The 22,607-nt window shown below is 44.1% G+C and overlaps 1 protein-coding gene across 5 annotated transcripts in view; it reads left to right on the top strand.

The window, feature by feature from the left end:
- The window catches only part of LOC134344020 (inositol-tetrakisphosphate 1-kinase-like), a 314,618-nt gene that overhangs the window by 281,155 nt on the left and 10,856 nt on the right, over positions 1-22,607 (top strand). For all 5 annotated transcript variants that reach the window (XM_063043114.1, XM_063043133.1, XM_063043124.1 and 2 more), the window contains 2 exons: positions 16,594-16,759; positions 17,679-17,746. In XM_063043114.1, the coding sequence (XP_062899184.1) occupies positions 16,594-16,759; positions 17,679-17,746 (234 nt within the window). The remainder of the gene's footprint in view (positions 1-16,593; positions 16,760-17,678; positions 17,747-22,607) is intronic.

The following is a 22,607-nucleotide window of genomic DNA, read 5'->3' as shown; positions in this document are numbered from 1 at the left end:
AGTTGCTGGTGAACGCAGCAGGCCAGGCAGCATCTCTAGGAAGAGGTACAGTCGACGTTTCGGGCCGAGACCCTTCGTCAGGACTAACTGAAGGAAGAGTTAGTAAGAGATTTGAAAGTGGGAGGGAGAGGGGGAGATCCAAAATGATAGGAGAAGACAGGAGGGGGAGGGATGGAGCCAAGAGCTGGACAGGTGATTGGCAAAAGGGATACAAGAGGATCATGGGACAGGAGGCCCAGGGAGAAAGACAAGTGGGGGGGAAACCAGAGGATGGGCAAGGGGTATGGTGAGAGGGACAGAAGGAGAAAAAGGAGAGAGAGAGAGAGAAAGAATGTGTGTATATAAATAAATAACAGATGGGGTAAGAGGGGGAGGTGGGGCATTAGCTGAAGTTTGAGAAGTCAATGTTCATTCCATCAGGTTGGAGGCTACCCAGACAGAATATAAGGTGTTGTTCCTCCAACCTGAGTGTGGCTTCATCTTTACAGTAGAGGAGGCTGTGGATAGACATGTCAGAATGGGATGTGGAATTAAAATGTGTGGCCACTGGGAGATCCTGCTTTCTGTGGCGGACAGAGCGTAGATGTTCAGCAAAGCGGTCTCCCAGTCTGCGTCGGGTCTCGCCAATATATAGAAGGCCACATCGGGAGCACCAGACACAGTATATCACCCCAGCCAACTCACAGGTGAAGTGTCGCCTCACCTGGAAGGACTGTCTGGGGCCCTGAATGGTGGTAAGGGAGGAAGTGTAAGGGTATGTGTAGCACTTGTTCCGCTTACACGGATAAGTGCCAGGAGGGAGATCAGTGGGGAGGGATGGGGGGTACGAATGGACAAGGGAGTCACGTAGGGAGTGATCCCTGCGGAAAGCAGAGGGGGATGAGGGAAAGATGTGCTTAGTGGTGGGATCCCATTGGAGGTGGCGGAAATTACGGAGAATAATATGTTGGACCCGGAGGCTGGTGGGGTGGTAGGTGAGGACCAGGGGAACCCTATTCCTAGTGGGGTGGCAGGAGGATGGAGTGAGATAATAATACTAAAATAATAACGAGACATCGGTGATAACAATCAACCTTTAAAGTAGCCAGACTCAAGGCATGACACCGGCTACAAAAAAAACCTAAGAAACTTCTAGAAAAATACTACAATTACTGGAAAAAATCTCCTAGCAATTATATGTATATCGGTGATTGTAAGGTCATAAGATATAGGAGCAGAATTAGGCCATATTGCCCATCAAGTCTGCTCCACCATTTTAGAATCAGGTTTATTATCACCAGCATGTATCACAAAATTTGTTAACTTAGCAGCAGCAGTTCAATGCAATGCATAATATAGAAGAAAAAAAAGTAAAAACAAATAAATAAGTAAACCAGTTACAGTATACGTATATTGAATAGCTTAAAATAGTGCAAAAACAGAAGTAATATATATTTTAAAAAGTGAGGTAGTGTTCATGGGTTCAATGTCCATTTTGGAATCAGATGGCAGAGGGGAAGAAGTTGTTTCTGAATCGCTGAGTGTGTGCCTTCAGGCTTCTGTATCTCCTACCTGATGATAACAGTGAGAAAAGGGCATGCCCTGGGTGCTGGAGGTCCTTAATAATGGATATGCCTTTCTGAGACACCGCTCCCTGAAGATGGCCTGGGTACTTTGTGGGCTAGTACCCAAGATGGAGCTGACTAGATTTACAACCTTCTGCAGCTTCTTTCGGTCCTGTGCAGGATCCCCTCCGTACCAGTCAGTGATGCAACCTGTCAGTAGGCTCTCCACAGTACATCTATAGAAGTTTTTGAGTGTATTTGTTGACATACCAAATCTCTTCAAACTCCTAATGAAATAATAGTCACTGTCTTGCTTTCTTTATAACTACATCGATATGTTGGGAACAGGTTAGATCGTCAGAGATCTTGACACCCAGGAACTTGAAACTGCTCACTCTCTCCACTTCTGATCCCTCTATGAGGATTGGTATGTGTTCCTTCATCTTACCCTTCCTGAAGTCCACAATCAGCTCTTTTGTCTTACTGACGTTGAGTGCCAGGTTGTTGCTGCAGCACCACTCCACTAGTTGGCATATCTCACTCCTGTAGCCCTCTTGTCACCACCTGAGATTCTACCAACAATGGTTGTATCATCAGCAAGTTTATAGATGGTATTTGAGTTATGCCTAGCCACACAGTCATGGGGATATAGAGAGTAGAGCAGTGGGCTAAGCACACACCCCTGAGGTGCACCAGTGTTGATTGTGAGCGAGGAGGAGATGTTATCACCAATCCACACAGACTGTGGTCTTCCAGTTAGGAAGTCGAGGATCTGACTGCAGAGGGAGGTACAGAGGCCCAGGTTCTGCAGAGGGAGGTACAGAGGCCCAGGTTCTGCAGAGGGAGGTACAGAGGCCCAGGTTCTGCAGCTTCTCAATCAGGATTGTGGGAATGATGGTGTTAAATGCTGAGCTCTAGTCTATGATCAGCATCCTGACGTAGGTGTTTGTATTGTCCAGGTGGTCTCAGGCTGTGTGAAGAGCCATCATGGCTGATCCAATTTTCCTTTCAGCCCCATTCTTCTGCCTTCTCCCTGTATCCCTGAACAATTAAAAATCTTATCAACTTCTGCCTTAAATATACATAAAGACTTGGTCTCCACAGCTGCCTGTGACAATGAATTCCACAGATTCACCACTCTCTGGATGAAGGAATTCCTCTTCATCTCTGTTATAAAGGGAAGCCCCTCTATTCTGAGGCTGTGTCCTCAGACTCTCCCACCATAGAAAAGATCCTCTCCACATCCACTCTACCAAGGCCTTTCACTATTCAATGCTTTTCAATGAGGTCACCCCTCATTCTTCTGATTATATACGAATACTAGCTAGCATAGGAAAGCTAAAGTTCAAGGAAAGTGACAATTTTACCCTCTAGTGAATCCAACATGGACCATGAGATATTGAAACCTTTTCATTGTCCATTTAAATTAAAGCCATAATTCTCTGCATAATAATCTTGCATAGGTATCTAGACAGTAAATCATCTCATGTCTGGGTTAACAATGTTTCCTTTGATCCACTATTCCCAGTGTCAAACTGCCGAGCTGCAGTGCCCTCACTTGAGAGGCAGGTATTCATGTCTCATGTCAGCGTCTCCGACAACTTTAAACTGGTGAATTATCTTTCAGCATTAGTCACGGGATGGATAATTGCAGAGACAAGTGAAGAGAGTGTTGATTCATAGAGGAATAGACTGTTAGAAATTTGCATTTAACCATTGACAGTCGCAAGCAAACCTCACGTTCCTCACGTCACTAGTGAGGTAACTCTTCCACTGTCGAATGAGCCAACTGGAGGTCTCTTCACTGAAGGCAGTGGAAGTGAAAATTGGGAGAGATTTGCAGCATGTGGCAGGTCTGATGTAGTCTGATTCACAATATTGTCCTCAGCATGTGCCTTATTTGATGGTTACCCATCAACCCTTGCAACTTAGGGAGTACTGAATATTTCTCCATCACTGGACTAAGTCATCAGGCGCATTGTCTCCCAACAGAACTGTCCACAAATTGCTACTGCTCCCTTTATTAACCCAAGTAACAGAAACATTCACAGAGCTAATGACACCTGCAGCTTCTGAACAGTGAATGCGAGACAGCTGACAGCCTTGCTGCCCTTGTTCATGCTCAGCAAGATTTAGCTGACCTACACTGGTGCTACTTTCCTGCACTGAGCTTTAACTCCCTCAATGTACAATAATCTCTATCCTGGACATGAGATTCTGCAGATGCTGGAAATCCCAAGCAACACAAACAAAATGCTGGAGAAACTCAGCAGGTCAGGCAGCATCTACTGAGATGAATAAACAGTCGATGTTTCAGGCCGAGACTCTTCTTCAGGACCTCCATCTTGGATATAGATGGTTGACTGAATCTTCTCAGTCCTCTTGAGTCGAGAATTCCTATGTTCGAGAAGAAGAAATTTTGTTTCCTTCTTTTTGAATGACTCACTCTTTATTTTGAACCTCTGACCCTTGATGTTAGGCACCAATGGCAGGAAAAATGGCAGCTCCATCTCTACCCTTTTGAATGCCCTAATTGAGGGCGCCACGGTAGCATGGTGGTTCGCACGACACTGTTACAGCTTGGGGCGTAGGAGTTCAGAGTACAGTTCTGCGGTCTTCAAGGAGTTCGTACATTCTCCCTGTGAGCTTGTGGGGTCCCTCTGAGTGTTCAGTTTTCCCAGCACAGTCCACAGACATACCTGTTAGTAGGTTAATTGGTCATTGTGATCCCACAAATATACATGTGCCCTTCTTTGGCTTAGGAAGTCAAGATCAGTGCATGTTATTCTACATACAGCCTTACTGGGACTCGACATAATTAGAACAACAAGTTACTTCTCTTCCACTCATGGCCCCTTGCTATCAATGACAACTGCTCTTTGCTTGGTTAGAATTTCTGTATAAGTGCATCTTGTTATGGCACTGGCATTCTGTTTTTAGACTTGAGAGTTGCTTCAAAGCTGTTTGCCCTTTAGGGACTCCAGTTCCTCAGAGTCACTGAGATCATGGCCCTTTGTGAATTTTTTCGGCAGGACTCCAGGAACGTCAGAATTCGGGACTGTTACAGAGATACTTCTCAAAATTCTGCTAGTTCTGTAGCTGTAGTGAGATCGTGGCCAAAATGCAGCCTCCGTCTGTAGCTAATTGGATGCTGTCCAGCTTGAAATCCGTGGCTTGTTCTTACAACTCCAGTCAGGCTTGAAGTACCCAGACACCCGGTCCACGCTGTCCTTCGTCAGCAGTGAAGATCTGTTCAGGCTGACTAAACATGCCAATTCTGCAAGTCTTCTGGATGGGTGGATGAAGCATTTTGGAGCCAGTTACAGCTCAGTGTCTGTTCTCTGACTTGGCTGCGGAAGTTCCAAATATGGGTCTCTTTGTAAAGTTAGCACAGAATGCACAGTCCAAAAGATGAAAAGGCAACATAAATAAGTAAGTATTGTGCCTAGGCAACATTCGGCTTGACACTGAATAAACTAAAGGACAGAGAGGCACTCTTAAACATAGGAGATTTTGCAGATGCTGGAAATCCGGAGTAACACACAAAATGCTGGAAGAACTCAGAAATTCAAGTTGCATCCATGGAGGGGAATAAACAGTTGCTGTTTTGAGCCAGGACCCTTCATTCTGAGAAACATCAACTGCTTATTCTCTTCCATCAGTGCTTCCCGACTTGCTGAGAAACATTCTTTTATTGGTGTCATTAATGTGATAAGTATATTTGGAACAAAAGCAGGAGGAGGATTTTTGGACCCTTGAGTCTAGCTGACTCTCAGTTCGATGCTTCAAGTCCACCTTCACACTTACTTTGCGAGTAGCTGGTGGCGGTTTCCTGGACCAGTGCATAGAATAGTAGGTTAACTGCTGGCAAAAGGTGGGATGGGCTCACTCTGTCATCACTGGAGTGTGACTTATTGAAAGCCTGAAGTTCTTGACGGGATGGAGACGGAGAGGAAGTTCCTTGTTTATATACTTACTTATTGGGATACAGCACAGAATAGACCCTCTCGCCCCTTTGAGCCGCGCCCGCCAGCAACCTCAATTCAGCCCTAGCCTAATATCGGACAATTTACAACGACCAATTAACCTACTAACCAGTAAGTCTTTGGACTGTGGGAGGAAACTGGAGCACCTGGAGGAAACCCACACGGTCACAGGGAGAAAGTAGTAACTCCTAACAGGTGATGATGGGAATCGAACCCAATGGTCACTGGTACTGTAAAACATTGTGCTAACCACTGCACTATCATCCTGCCTTTGTGAAATAATCTAGAGCTAGTTGTCACTGTTTAAAATGCTAACACTTGGTGGGAATTGTAGTCACTGATGAACTATACACATTAAATACTAGACATAATATTGGATCTTCATGCTGTGTTAAGATGCTTTGCTGATGGTATCAAAACTAACAATAGGTTTAGGTTCCAGTATTAGGACTAATGATCTCTGTTTTGGCCCCTGTTGCCTTGGGATGTCTATTGTTGTGTGGAGATGATTCATTTACAGTTAGGTGTAAAGCAAGATGAATAAAACAATAGCGATGGAACTCTTCGGGGTGACGCGGTAACACCGTGGGTAAAGTAACGCTATCACAGCACCAGGAGACCGGGTTCTGTTCTCACCGCTGTCTGTAAGGAGTCTGTACGTTCTCCCCGCGACTGCGTAGGTTTCCTCCGTGTTCTGCAGGTCCCTCCCACAGCCCAAAGACGTACAATTAGCAGGTTAATGGTCCCATGGGTGCAGTTGGGCGGTGCGAGCTCATTGGGCTGGAAGGGCCTGATAATGTGCTGTAGTAGTCGGCAGCCGTCGACCCCAGGGGATCACGGGTTTGCGCCTCTGCTGGACTGTGTCCTCTCCAGGGTGCAGGCCTGGGCGGGAAGATTTGAAGGACCGGCTGTTGCCCATGGAGTGGACTCCCTGTCTCCGCGTCACTGATGTAGTCCAAGGGAAGGGCAAGTGCGGATATAGCTCGGCACCAGTGTTGTCGCAGAGTGCCAGAGTGAAGTTATAAACAACATCAAACTGCCTTCGGGACCCTGGCTCCGGATTTCTTCCTCGGGGTTTACTCCCGAAGTGGGTATGGCCGCAAGGCAGCGGAGGTTTAAAATCAGAGTTTTCCTTCTAGGCTGGCTGATGAGCGCCACGTGCCCGAAAACGTGCTATGTCTCCAAGTGAATAACAAATAATTTAAAAAGGCACCTTGTGCTTTGAGAGATGGCAGGCACCGGGGGTCGAGAGCAGTTTCACGGTGGACTCTCCTGCAGAATGGAGCCTCTTGGACCAGATTTTACTGAGGTGACGCTACTACCAATAATATCAACTCCTGGACTGAGCCCATTGTTGTGACATCCCAGGCTTTAGCTCAGATGTCAGTGGACATACATTCTTCAGCCGTGAACTCCTGTGATGGATTGGCTTCCCCAGACATCGTAGACTTGGTCAGAATTATTGTTTACCACTCTCCTTGTCCAGCGTGAACCGAAGTCAAAGACTGACATGGGTCATATGGTACACAACAGGAAGTAAATTTCCAGTGCACAATTAGAAAGTTTGCCAGCAGTTGAAGGAATAGCTTTTTTCCTTAGCTGCTCTCTTGCAAGAGAGTGTACTACAGTCATCTGTCCAGGTGCTATGTGCCAAGCGCCCTGTGCGTCCAGCTATCCAGCTGTTATGTACAATGTCTTTCTGGTAAGGACGTGCTTGCAATCAGCTGGCAAAAATGATTGTGTCAGGTTTTCTGTCAGCACCCGGTGCTTTAGAAGACAGTTTTTGCTGCTGTTCGTACCTTTCTGTGAGCTCTCAGTTGACACTCCTGTGTATTCTAGGGTACGTGCAGGGATACTTTATGAGAAGTCATACAGGAGACGTGTTGGTTGGTTCAAGGCCAATGCATGGAATTCTGTTAATCAGAAACACTTACTCACAAACATCAATCAAAGAAATGTTCCATTATCTTGCATTAACAGAAATCAGAATTATTTATTATCACAGGTGTGCAGTGAAATTTGTTGTTTTGCGGCAGCAGTACAATCATCATCATCAGGTGCCGTGCCCAGTTTGAGCTTTGACTGCCATGGACCACACACTCCTGTTTCGGGTCAAGTGGATCAATTCATTGGAATTCATTTCCAGTTCTCTGGCTGCTGTCTCCATCATCATTTGTCTTTGTCTTCCTCTTGCTTTCTTCCCTTCAATCTTTCCCATAATTACTGTGCATTCTAACTCCTCTTTCTAACTCCTCCTTCTAACTTCATGTCCAATGAAGTTACGTTGCCTTTTCATGGTCTCATACATTATTTCTCTTTCTGTGTTTACTCTGTTCATGACATCCTCGTTAGATATTTGTTTCATCCATGATATTCTTTGCATCCTCCTCAAAACCACATCTCTGCTGCTACAATTCGTTTCCTCATTTTACTAGATATTGCCCTACATTCTGAGCCATATAACATAACTGGATAAACGTAACGTTTCAGTACTCTGAGGCGGGTTGTCATGCCTAATTTAGTATTGGTCAGTATACTCTTCATTCTCGTCTTTTGCCATCTCTATTCTTCTCTTGATGTCCATGTCACACTTGCTATCTGATGTCACCCAGCTTCCTAAGTAGCAAAACTTCTTTACTTGTTTTATGTCTTCCCCGTTTATTCTCAGCCTGCAGATAGGATTCTCCTTCTTTTTGGATATCATCATACATTCTGTATCATACATTCTGTCTTTTTGCAGTTGATAGACCCATTTTTGCACTTGCATCAACAATTATATCAATTAAGTTTTGTAGTTCTTCCTCCGTACTTGCAATTAACACAGTATCATCTGCATATCTGAAATTATTGATGTTTTCACCGCCAACTTTGATTCCCAAGATGTCTCTTATTTTTTGTAATATTGTTTCATTGTGCACATTAAACAAATCAGGGGAGGAAACACACCCTTGTCTAACGCCTCTCTTGATTTTTGTAAACTGACTCACTTCTCTATCTATTCTTACAGCGGCAGTTTGTTCCCAGTACAGATTTCTGATTAGGTGGAGGTCTTTTGAATCTAGATCTAGAGTTTTCTGTAATATTTCAAATAACTTATTGTGCTTCACTTTAACAAATACTTCTGTGTAGTCGATAAAACAAACAAATCTTTTTTGCACTTGAATAGCTCGTTCTGATAGTATCCTTAACATCAATATCGCGTTTCTTGTACCTTTCTCTTTCACAAAACCACATTGTTCTTTGCCTATTTCAGCTTGTATCTTACTTTTAGCTCTTGTCATCAAAATTCTTAGAAGTATCTTGGTGATATGTCTCATTAAACTTATGGTCCTATGTAATTCACATTCTGTTGCTCCAGGTTTCTTAGGAAGAGTGATAAATACTGATTTTTTCATCTCTTCTGGTATTATTCCAGTCTCATAAATGTCATTGATTAAATCAGTAAGTTTTTCAATTCCATAATCTTCAAGGGTGATAATTTGTTCTATTACTAATTCATCAGGACCTGCTGCCTTTCCTTTCCTTATCTTATTTATTGCATTACGAACTTCAGATTTTAAAATACTTGGACCTTCAATGTTTTTCTTAATTTCTGTTTTTTTGCCTCGATCATCTTCAAACAATTCCTGAATATACTCAGTCCATCTATTCATAATCTCATCTTTTTTCATGATAATGGTACCGTCCTCTGCTTTCAAACATCCACCTGAAGAACAGAGGAGCTTTTTACCAGCGATATTCTTGATTTGTTGATGTAACCTTTTTGGATCAGTAATAGGGATTCTTTCTGTTTGCTCACATTCCTGGTTTAACCATTCTTCTTTGGCTTTTTGACATAAGCTTCTAACTTTTTTATCTAAGGACTTACATTCTATAGCATTTGCTTTCTTCCGTCTCCTTTCTTCCGTTAGATTTTTGATTTCATCTGTCATCCATTTATTCTTTGTGCTTTTTCTTTTTTAGGAATTACTGACTTTGCTGATTCTACCAAGGCTTCCTTTAGAGAGTTAAATTTCATTTCTACATGCTTGCTATCATCTTCACAGATTCTATTTCTAGACTTTGAAATCTATTCCTTATTTCAATTGTAAATGTTTGTCGTAAGTTTTCTTCTTTAATTAATTGCAAGTAGTCAAGGGATTGTTCAGGTTTTTGTTTCTTTAGTTTTTTAAGTTTTACTTTTACATGACATACTACTGGGTTATGGTCACTATTACAGTCTGCAGTACAATGCAAGGCATAAAAGTTACTCTGAGTTAGAAAATAAATACTTCATGGACCATTAAGAAATCAGATGACAAAGGGGAGGAAACTGAGTGTGGGTCTTCAGGCTGCTGCTGGTAGTAATGCGGAGATGATGTGTCCCAGTTGGTGACTGTCTTTAATAGTGTAGGCCACCTTCTAGAGGCATTGCTTCTTGAAGATGGCCTCGATGGCAGGGAGGGAGGGAGGGTTGTGCCCATGATGGAACCGGCGGAGTCGACAGCCCTCCTTGTGATCCTGAGCACTGGAGACTGCTTACCTGCCCATGATGTAACCAGTCAGAGTGTGGAGATTCCTTACCTGCCCGTGATGTAACTAGTCAGAATGCTCTCCATGGTACGTCTGTGGAATTTACAAGAGTTTTTGGTGATGTACCAAATCTCTACAAACTCCTAATGAAGTAGAGAGTTGGCATACTACCTTTGTGATTGCATAAATGTCTTGTGCTCAGGATAAATCTACTAAGAGGTTAACAACCATGGTCTTAAAGCTGCTCACTTTTTCCACCCCGACTCCTCGATGAGGACTGGTGTGAGTTCTGTGTACGAGGTGGCATCAGGTTTGGATTGGCTATGTTTCTAAACAATGTAACAGAGAGTTCATATAGTCATCAGCTCCTTTCCCAGTCATGCTGTGTGTTGATCTAATAACTCGTATTACACTGTGTTCTGTTTGTGAGATCTATTACTCTTACCATTTTAATCATTGCCTCAGAGCTGTCTCTATCTTGGTTATTGACCTGCTTTTTTCTTGCAATCTTTTTAATCCACATTCTTCAGTGTTAACATCCTCTCCAAAGATACCAATCTGCAATAAAAGCAACAGTTAGGCAAAGGCTTTGTAATAGTTCTGGCTGTTTGAATAAACATTGTTGGTACTGGATTTGAACTGGCTATGTTTCTAAACATTTAACAGAAAGTTTTTAAGGCTACTTTTCTCTAGAACAGTGCTGTTTGGCCTTTGTTTTAGCCTTGGTAACTCCTGTCCTTTGATTTAAAGAAGCTGTACAAGGCAGTGTGCTTAAACTGTGGCTTTTCATATCTTCTGGACTTAAATCAATAAATGCAAAACTCTTTGTGTTGATTTTGTGTTGGAAGAGGTGAAGGGCTGAAGAAGATTCTGTCTTCAACCTTTTTCCTCTTCCATCTATCTCCTCCAAGCTTCTACATTCATCTCCCCTCCCCGATTCACCTATCTTCCCCCTCACCTGGCTTCAACTATCACCTGCCAGCTTGCCCTCCTTCCCTTCTCCCCATCTTCTTATTCTGGCGGCTTCCATTTAATTCCTGGTGAAAATTTCAGATTTTATCGTCTGTTTATTCCCCTCCGTAGATGCTGCCTGACGTGCTCAGTTCTTCCAGCACTTTGTGTGTGCATGTTGCTCAAGTCATCCAACATCTGCAGAATCTCCTGTGTTTATGTAATGAAAGTAAGCACCTCAATAAAATACCATAGCAGTAAATGCTGTCAAACATGTAGAACACGCTGGAGGAACTCAGCAAGTCGGGCAGCATCCGTGACTGATCGTTTCCATGGATGCTTCCCGACCTGCTGAGTTCCTCCAGCGTGTTGTGCGTGTTGCTTTGACCCCAGCATCTGCAGAGTATTTTGTGTCAGACATGTAGAATTTGCAACCATTAAGAATCTGCTGTAAGAAAGATGCACTTGGCTTTTGAAATATTTTTACTGATCAACCTCGTATCTGTGGAGATACAAGATGCTGGAATCTGGAACAACATGCATTCCCACCTCCCAGATTCCACTCGGCTACCTGAGTTCCTCTGCCAGATTATTTATTACTTCATATATCTGAGGTTCCATTGTCATGAATGTGCATGTGGTGACATTGTGGATGGTGGTAAATTTTAATGTTAATGGGACATTGAATGTCCAATTTCACTCTGCACCCTTTTTCTGCATTTCTTCCTGTGAGGATTAGAATAAACTAATTATTGACAAATACTAAAAGCAAACTCCAAACTAAGCAAAAATTAAAAATCAAGGCCTTGTGGTTTTTTTTACGTTTCATATTTTTCTCAGATCCGGTGGAGATCTGGTTGGATCCCTGCATGGTATGGAGGGACCACTGCACTGGATGGGTGAAAGACGCAGTGTGTTGCAACCTCAGCATGGACATGGGCTCCTCAGCATCGAGGACACCTTCGAAAGGTGGCCTCTGTCATTAGGAACCCCCGCTACCCAGAATATGCCCTCTTCTCAAGCTACCATTACGGAGGAGGGTATAGGAGCCTGGAGGCACATTCTCAATGTTTCAGGAACTGCTTCTTCCCCTCTGCCACAGACTTCAGGATGGACAATGAATCCATGAGCACTACCTCACTATTGTTTTTTTTTAATTCTCTTTTTGTACTATTTATTTAATTTACTTACATAGAAACAGAAAACTTACAGCACAATACAGGCCCTTCGGCCCACAAAGCTTTGCCGAATAGGTCCTTACTTTAGAAATTACCTAGGGTTACCCATAGCCCTCTATTTTTCTGAGCTCCATGTACCTGTCCAGGAGTCTCTTAAAAGACCCTATCGTATCTGTCTCCATCACCATCGCCAGAAACCCATTCCACGTACTCAACACTTTCTGTGTCAGAAAAACAACAACAACTTACCCCTGACATCTCCTCTGTCCTACTTCCAAGCACCTTAAAACTGTGCCCTCTCGTGCCAGCCAATTCAGCCCTGGGAAAAAGTCTCTGACTATCCACACGATCAATGACTCTCATCATCTTATACACCTCTATCAGGTCACCTCTCATCCTCCATCGCTCCAAGGAGAAAAGTTGCAAAGTTCAACTATATATATAGTTATTGTAACTGGTAGTTTAAAAAAATAATTATTGTAAAATACTGCTGTCGCAAAACAATAAATGTCATGATGTATGTCAGTGATGATGAACCTGATTCTGATTCTGCTAGGAGGGTATTCTGCCCACCGTCTGTCTCCCAGCGCACAAAGCAATCCCATCCTTCCCTTACTTCCATTCAACCTATTCTCTCTCGCACATCCATCAACTCCTACCTGATTCTGCTGTCACTAGGGGTTTATTTGCAGTGGCCGATTACCCTTCTCATCTGTACGTCTTTGGCATGTGAGAGGAAGTTGGTGCAAACTCCACACAGACAGTATCCAATGTCACCGAAGCTGCACCATTGTACCATCCCTTTCGCAGTTAGTGATTCAAGTTTAAGATTGTTTCCGGTCATTTCCAGTACACAAGGAAAGGAGAACAAAATCATTGTCACTCCGGATCTAATGCAGCACAAAAATAACCGCAATAAGACAAAGAATACGATAATAATGAAAGAAAACACAATAAGTACTGAAATCCATGACTAGAAACTTTGAAACATTAAGAATTTAAAACTAACTCCATTATTGGGGGTCAGAGAAGCCACTGCATCCCTGCACATCAAAAGTTTTTTTTTCTCTTTTCCCTATTGTAGCACTTCTCCTTCAAATTTTTCCTGTGCACCACAAACTAAACTGTCGATATTTCTTGCTCTTTGTAAATCAAGCGGGATCTGTAGAATTAAATGATGCACCATCGTAGATTAACAGTCCTCCTCACCTGTGTCTGCACTGAAGTCTGTGCAACAGTCTCTGTGACCTGCACAAGTGTTTCGCTGTTGTTGCTGACAAATGGTTAATGTGGAAATGTGAGACTTCATCAAGAAAATTATACAATCAATGTATTTTTTAGGATAATCCCCCGGCAACAGGATAAGTTTGCAGAAGTCATCTGATATGTTGCACTTGTACTTCTTGGCAAGGCCACTAGATGGCACCAGAATTCCCAACACAATGTAGTTCACAGTATCACTATCTAAACCGAGGTTTGTTTTCTTGTGGGCATTCACAGTAAATACAAGAAACAGAATCCAATCAATAAAAGCCCACAACAACAGAGCTGACAATCAATGTGCAAAATACAACAAACTGTGCAATTGCAAAAATAAAAAGAAAAAAGAAATAATAGATATTAAAAATATGAGATGAAGAGTTCTTGAAAGTGACTCCATGGGTTGTGGGGAGAGTTCAGTTATGGGGTGAGTGAAACTGAGTGAAGTTATCCCTCTGTTCAAGAGCCTGATGGTTGAGGAGTAATAACTGTTTCTGAACCTGGTGGTTTAGGTCCTGAGACGCTTGTTCCTTCTTTCAATCTTCTCTCATATGCTGATTCATCACCACCTTTGATTCGGCCTACAGCAGTGGTGTCATCAGCAAATTTAAATATGGAATTGGAGCTGTGCTTAGCCACTCATCATAAGTGTAAAGCGATTAGAACAGGGGGCTAAGCACATAGCCTTATGGTGCAGCTGTGGTGATGGAGGACTGTGGAGGAGATGTTGTCACCAATCTGATCTCACTGGGGTCTGCAAGTGAGGAAATCAAGGATCCACTTGCACAAGGAGGTATTGAGGTCTTGAACCTTCTTGATTAGTTTTTAAGAGGATGATAGTATTGAATGCCGTGCTATAGTCAATGAAATGTGGTATGCATCTTCACTGTCCAGATGTTCCGAAGTGGAGTGAAGAGCCAATGAAATGGCACGTGCTGTTGATCTGTTGTGACGGTAAGTAAACTGGAGCAGATCCACATTGCTTCTCGGGCAGGAGCTGATAAGTGTCATCACCAACCATTATTGGGAGTAAGTGCACACTGTGTTCCTCTGCCTCTGCCCAGGACACGCTCTCTTGTCACTGCTGCCATCAGGTAGAAAGTACAAGAGCATCGGGATTCGCACCACCAGGTTCATGAACAGTTACTACCCCACAACCATCAGGCTCTTGAACAAAAGGGGATAATTACACTCACTTGCCCATCCTTTGAGATGTTCCCACAGCTAATGATCTCTCTTTAAGGACTCTTTATCTCATTATCCCAGGTTCTCATTATTTATTGCTATTTATTTATATTTGCATTTGCACAGTTGTCTTCTGCATTCTAGATCTTTCATTGATCCTATTATAGCTACTGCTCTATAGGTTTATTATACCTGCAGGAAAATTAATCTCAGGGTTGACATATATGTACTTTGATAATAAAATTTACTTTGAACTTTAGAACTTCTATCTATTATTTGAGTTGAGTATGATGTTCTATGGTGTTGTCTATTTATGGGTCCTCGGGTGTCTGTACAGGCTGATCTGGGATCCACACACTCTGGTGCAGTGTGGACACGAGTAAGTGGTGTCTCTGGTGACTGGTCGGGTCTTTTGATTGTTCAGTCTCTCCTTTCACAGTGGTTGCTTGTTCTCTGTGGCACTGTGAACGTCGTTCTCGTGTCGCACATCTCCCTCTTGAACAAATTTCTTCCAGGTCTATCTATTGAGTGCTGTGTTTTCCCAGTTTTTAGCTGTAATATTTGAATATCTTCAGGCAGATTTTGATGTCATCTTTGAAGCATTTCCTCAGTGACCACCTTTAATATTTAAGCTGGGAGTAAAGGGTCTGTCTGGGGACACGTGATATAGGCCCGTAAGCGAGCTGGCTGAGTTTACAATGTTTTACAATCCTGTGCAGAAGCTCCTCCATACTATACTGTTGACAGTTTGTGTATAGGTTTTGAACAATGGTACCATGCTGACTTTTGTGTGCTGGTCCGAGACCAGCACTGAGACATGAACACTCAATCTAGATCATGGGTTTCCAATTTTGTTTTATATACCATGGACCAATACCATTAAGCAGAGGGCCAGTCGACCCCAGCTTGGGAACCCTTTATCTAGACTGACTGTCCGCAGAAATATAGCATCATCAGAACTGGTACCGTTAAATCAAGCCTCCTGTCAGCTCTTCTCTTGGCCCTGAGGAACACCTTGGCAGTGCTAAAAGAAGAGCAGGCCCCCTTTCCAAGGGCCTGTGCTGCTTGTGGAAACAACCACAGGGTACTTCCCTGTCGCTCTAACACTAGCCTGTCTTTATTCATGACTGCTCGAGCTGTGTCAAACTGCAGGTGAGAATGGCAGTGGAAGTTCTTTCTGCCCTGAGGCAGAAACCTGCATTGCCAATCACTGCCAACACTGAGGGCAGATAGGGCACATCCAGAAATGGTGTTGGGGTGATTAGTACTATAAAGCTTGTAAGAACTGAATAAAACTGAAAATCTTTCCATACTTCCTTACAGGAGGAGGCCTTTCAGCCCACTGAAACTATGCTAGCTCACAGATCAATCCACTACTAATTACTCCCCCAAATTCCAATCAGTTCTGTACCAACTTGCAGGAGGGGCAAGTTACAGTGGCCAACTAACCTACATGTTCTGGGCATGTGGGGTGCTGTGTTCTGATGATTCTAAGATTCTTTCAGCAATCAGAAAAGAGGCATAAAACTTGATACTTCATGGTTGTTTCATTTAGCATCAATAGAACAAAGGAAAATTGAAACAGTCAGTGATAGAGGCCTGCTAAGCAAAGGAATTTAGAAGCAAAATGATGGCACATACATGTTGTGACCACTAGGAAGCATACTGAACAGTTACTTGTATATAAAGACTACTTAGAATACAAGCAGGAAATTAATTGTTAAACTGCAAAGAAAATAACAAGTAAAACAGTCAGATCAAACAGGGGCCTTGGAGGAGAAACTCGTGTAGGCACAGAGAGAATGTACTCATCCACAAAGGCACCTGCTGAAGCTGGGATTGAATGCGGGCCACTGCAGCTCCACAATAACTGTACTACTTGTGTTAAAAGGATCAGGTGTCTATGGATCCTGGAGAAAGAATGAGGGAATGGCTGTAATTGTAGTACTTAATGACAGAGTCAAATTGTTTTTACAGATGGCGATAATTTTCAGTGAGGATGGTCTGAAAGACATAAAACCCCAGTGTGTTATCCAGAGCTTTATAAACCACAATGCTGTTCTGCACAAAGTGTTTGTTGTGGGCGAGTCGTACAGTGTGGTGGAGCGGCCATCACTGAAGAACTTCTCCTCTGGCGTTTCAGGTTAGTTGTGGGGTTACCCTGCTGGGCTAACACCAGATGTCACTTCACAATCGGAACCAGCTTTAGTGTCACGATGTACACCGTGAAATTTGTTGTTCCGTGGCAGCAGTACATTTTAAAACCCTATAAATTACAATAACACAACGTATATTTAATAAATTTAATACCAGTGCAAAAAGAGCAAAGGAAGAACAAAACAGTGAGGTGGTATTCACGGGTTGATTGTCCATTCAGAAATCTGATGGTGGAGCGAAGAAGCTGTTCCTGAAATGTTGAGTGTGTGTACTCAGGCTCCTGTACCTCCTCCCTGATGGTAGCAATGAGAAGAGGGCACATACTCTGGGGTAGTTCCCGAGGGGGTGACACTCCCAACACTCACTGGACCCTGGGATAACAATGAGAAGAGGGCACATCCTGGGTGATGGGAGTCTTTAATGATGGATGCTGCCTTTTTAAGGCATCACCTTGTGACGATGTCCTCGATTTTGGGGAGGCTAGTACCCATGATGGAGCTAGCTGAGTTTACAGCTTGCTAGCAATCTGACTGAATTAATTCAATGGCTGATCCTATAGGCCATGAATTGAGGGCTGTGTTTTAGATGCAATTTTGAATTCTGTTGTCTCCTTTCCCTGATTATCAAATGGAGGAATGTACACCTGTTCTGCATCCCCCTTTGTAGACAAAGTCCGATCCATTTGTTTGCTGAGAAGTATCAGGAGTGATGCTTCTACCGTGGCAACCACTCCACCAAAGTAAGAGATTGAACAGGAGTAATTGATCCTTGCTTGGTATTTAACCTTTGGCAGTGAATACTTTAGGTGCCCTGAAGTCTGTTGCAGACCCAATTTGTTCATAGATATATGGATAACTTTGTGCAGGTAATTAACTTACATTTTGTCAAATTTCCATTGATTACAGACAGAAAAACAATATTCTTCAACAGCCACAACGTGTCAAAACCAGAGTCTTCATCTGATTTAACAGCAGTAAGTTGTTACTTCTGATAAAACTTTTTCTTTTCAGCTCGTGTGTTCGTGAGCTCTGCTGTAAGAAAGCACGTCAGTGTGTAGGGAAGGGTTGTGGGTGCCACTGGTGTTTAGCAGTTAGTGCAATACTGTTACAGCTCAGGGAATTCCAGAGTTCGCAGTCCCATTCCAGTGTATCTAGTAAAGAGATGGCACATCCTCCCCGTGACTGCGTGGGTTTCCTCCAGGTGCTCCAGTTTGCTCCCACAGTCCAAAGACATGCTGGTTAGTAGGTTAATTGGTCAATACAAATTGTGCTGTGATTAAGCTGGGGTTAAATTGGAGGTTTGCTGGGCAGTTTGGCTTGGTGGGCCAGAAAGACCTGTTCCATACTGTATCTCTAAATAAACAAATAAACAGGATAAACTGCAAACCCGAGGAAATCTGCAGATGCTGGAATTTCAAACAACACACATAAAAGTTGCTGGTGAATGCAGCAGGCTAGGCAGCATCTCGGCCCGAAATGTCAACTGTACCTCTTCCTAGAGATGCTGCCTGGCCTGCTGCGTTCACCAGCAACTTTGATGTGTGTTGCATAGGATAAACTGGGTGGTTTGTTCCTTTTCCATGGCTAACCCCACCTAATTAATAAACTTCCTTGTTTTTACGGCTGCCTGTAAGTAGACGAATCTCAGGGTTGTATAATTTGTACTTCGAAGCTCACAAGTGGAGTGGCTAATGGAAGTTTTGGGTGTTGCTGTCAGGACCTCTGTGTGCTTGTGTCATGTGAATTTTCAGTGGTAGGCCGTGAAAGAAAGTTGGCTATAAGCATCCGGCCCTTTGGCGAGATTTTGAAGTACTTAGAATGGAGCTTACAGTCCATGAGGATAAAAATGTGCATTCTTTCAAAGATTGCCTGTGGGGTTTGATCTCTTACATCAAATTTGTGAAAGACCATCTATGTGGATAGGTTTAACCCTAATGATGTTTCTGCACTGGCAAAGTCTTGTGAAGTGAGAGAAGTGCAGAATGCTGGGGCATGTGCAGAAATGCCATTCCCTATTCCCAGTTCCTCCGTCTCCTCTGCATCTGCTCCGAGAATGAGGCTTTCTGTTCCAGGACATCTCAAATATCCTCTTTCTTTAAAGATCGTGGTTTCCCTTCTACGGTGATCAATGATGCCCTCACCCGCATCTCCTCCATTTCCCGCACTTCGGCCCTCACCCCATCCTCCCGCCACCACAACAGGGACAGAGTTCCCCTTGTCCTCACCTACCACCCCACCAGCCTCCGGATCCAGCACATTATCCTCCGCAACTTCCGCCACCTTCAACAGGACCCCACCACTAAGCACATCTTTCCCTCTCCACCCCTCTCCGCTTTCCGCAGGGATCGGTCCCTCCGCGACTCACTTATCCGCACGTCCCTCCCCACGGATCTCCCACCCGGCACTTATCCCTGTAAGTGCAAGTGCTACACCTGTCCCTACACCTCCGCTCTTGCCACCAATCAGGGCCCCAAACAGTCCTTCCAGGTGAGGCAACACTTCACTTGTGAGTCTGTTGGGATCATCTATTGCATCCGGTGCTCCCGGTGCGGCCTCCTCTACATCGGTGAAACCCGACACAGATTGGGGGACCGCTTCGTCGAGCACCTCCACTCCATCCACCACAACAGTCAGGATCTCCCGGTAGCCACCCACTTCAACTCAGCTTCCCATTCCCATTCAGATATGTCCATACATGGCCTCCTCTACTGCCATGATGAGGCCAAACTCAGGTTGGAGGAGCAACACCTCATATACCGTCCAGGTAGTCTCCAGCTTCTATGAACGTAGAATTCTCCAACTTCCGGTAATTCCCTCCCCCTCCCTTCCCCTATCCCTATTTCACTCTGCCCCCTCCCCCAGCTGCCGACCACCTCCCTCATGGTTCCGCCTCCTTCTATTACCCATTGTGTTTTCCCCTATTCCTTCTTCACCTTTCCTGCCTACCAGCTCCCTGCCTCCCTTCTCCTACCTCTTTATCTTTCCCCTTACTGGTTTTTCACCTGGAACCTACCAGCCTTCTCCTTCCCACCCTCCCCCCACCTTCTTTATAGGGCCTCTGCCCCTTCCCTCTACAGTCCTGACGAAGGGTTCCAGCCCGAAACGTCGACTGGTCGTTTCCACGGATGCTGCCCGACCTGCTGAGTTCCTCCAGCGTGTTGTGAGTGTTGCTTTGTGGAAGACCTAATGAACATAAAACATAGAACATAACAGTGCAGTACAGGCCCTTTGGCCCACAATGTTGTGCTGACCCTTTAACCTACCCCAAGATCAATCTAACTCTCTCCCACGTAGGCCTCCATGTTTTCTTTCATCCATGAGACAGGATTCCAAAGCCAGTGCTGAGGGCTAAAGTCAGAGGCAGATATACCTCTGACTCAGAGGAAGAGGCCCTTCATCGGTGAAATCCCTCAGTCACCTATTAACACTCATCCTCCATTAACCCCACTTTATCTCCCCACATCCTCCTTAATTCCCTTCTGATTTTAACAGTCTCGAGATAAATATGCAGTGCCCAATTCATCTGCCAATTAACAGCCCGTATGGTGACAGGAAGGAAGTGCAAACTCCACTAGACAGCACCCAAGGACGATGTACTCTCTGTCCACCCTACTCTACTTCTTCCCGCAGATGGTTTCAGATCCAGTGCCCAGAAGCATATCACGTCAGCTGGCCTTGCACTTGCTGTTGAATGGCCTGTGTTGTCGGGGAGCTTCCCTTACGAGGATTAGCCTTGTGGGTGATAGATCCAGACAGCTGCTGGATACACCTGTGTCTATATGCCAGTGGGGAATTGGCTGTGGGCCTTGCTTTAGTGCCTTTCTTGATGTTTGACATTGTTCTTCATGGGAGGCTCAAGAAGGTTAAGATGCATGGGATCCATGGTGAATTGCCCATGTGGATTCAGAACTGGCTTCCTGTAGAAGACAGAGGGTGGTGGTCGAACGGCTGGAGGTCTGTGATTACTGGTGTTCTGCAGGCATCTGTACTGGGACCTCTGCTGTTTGTGGTGTATATAAATGACCTGGATGAAAACGGAGATGGGTGGGTTAGTAAGTTTGCAGTGATATGAAGATTGGTGGTGCTATAGATAGTGAGGAAGGCTGATAAAGAGTACATCGGGATAAAGATCATTTGCAGATATGGGCAAAGAAATGGCCGCTGGACTTTAACCCAGCCAGATGAGAGGTGTTGCAGCTTGGCAGGTTAAAGGTAAAGAGACAGTGCATTCATTGTTAAGGCAAGACCCTTAACAGTGTTGATAAACAGGGATATTGAGAGCTCCATGAAAGTGACTGCACAGGTTGATAGGGGGTTGAGAAGGCATTTAACCAATTTCCCCCGGGATCAATAAAGTATGACTATGACTATATGGCATGATCACCTTTGTTAGTCAAGGCACTGAGTTCAAAGGTTAGGAAGTTATGGTGCATCTATTTTATGAGCCAAAGGGCCTGTTCTTGTACTGTATCGTATGTTCATGAGTAGCACGTACCCAGTGGCATTTAAAATTTGCCAGATAAACATGGTTTCTAGGTCTAGGTCAGGCAGCTGTCGCATATTCCAGTCACTAATGGGCCTATCCAACCTGCGCCGCTCTGTAGCTGATTGTTGCCAACATTGGGCCCTTGAAGACCTTTAGTTAGATTGATAGTCCTGAGTCAGGATGACAGACTGTTGGCCATTAATCTTCTCCAGAACTAGTCATTTGAAACTGGTGAAAAGTTTTTTTTGTACTGTTTTCTCTTTTGCTGCTTTCGAGAAGCCTGTCCAGATATTATTCCTGCTGTTAGATGCTAAGACCTCACCATGGTCCATAAGAAATGGGAGAAGAATTAGGCCATCTGGCCCTCAAGCTTGATGTACCATTCCATCATGGTTGATTTATTATCCCTTCTCCCCGTAACCTTTGACACCCTGTCTAATCAAGAACCTATCGACCTTGTCTTAATTATATGCAATGACTTTGCTTCGACAGCCGTATCTGACAATGAATTCCACAGATTTACCACTGTCTGGCTAAAGAAATTCTCCCTCATCTCTGTTCTACAGGGACATCTCTCTGAATTCTGAGGGTGTTCCCTCTGGTCCTAGACCCACTCACTATTGGAAACATCCTCTACACATCTACTCTATTTAATCCCTTCAATATTCGATAGACTTCACTGAGATTCTCTCTCGTTCTTCTAAGCTCCAGCAAGCACAGACCCAAAGCCATCAGGTGCTCCTCGTACATTAACCCTTTCATTCCTAGAATCATTTTTGTGAATCTCCTCTGGATCCTCTCCAATGCCAGCACATCTTTTCTTAGATAAGGGGCTCAGAATTGCTCACAGTACACCGTGCAGTCTGACCAGTGCCTTATAAAGCCTCAGCATCACATCCTTGCTCTTGTATTCTAGTCCTCTCGGAATGAATGCTAAAATTGCATTTGCCTTCCTTACCATCTACTCAACCAGCAAGTTAACCTTTAGGGAACCCTGCACAAAGACTCCCAACTCCCTTTGCGTCTCTGACCTTTGAATTTTCTCCCCATTGAGAAAGTAGTCGATGCCTTTATTCCCACTACCAAAGTGCATGACCATACCCTTGCCTACACTATATTTTATCTGCCACTTCTTTGCCTATTTTCCCAATCTGTCTAATCCTTCTGTAGACTCCTTGCTTCCTCAGTACTACCTGTTCTTCCACCTATCTCACATCGTCCACAAACTTGGCTACAAAGCCATCAATTCCATCATCCAAATCATTGACATATAATGCAGACAGGAGGGATCCCAAACTGGCTTCTGTGGGACACCACCAGTCACCAGCAGCCAACCAGAATAGGCTCCC

The sequence above is a fragment of the Mobula hypostoma genome, chromosome 1, assembly GCF_963921235.1.
Source record: "Mobula hypostoma chromosome 1, sMobHyp1.1, whole genome shotgun sequence".
NCBI classification, from domain to species: domain Eukaryota; kingdom Metazoa; phylum Chordata; class Chondrichthyes; order Myliobatiformes; family Myliobatidae; genus Mobula; species Mobula hypostoma.
This window is presented reverse-complemented; position numbering and strand designations above follow the sequence as displayed.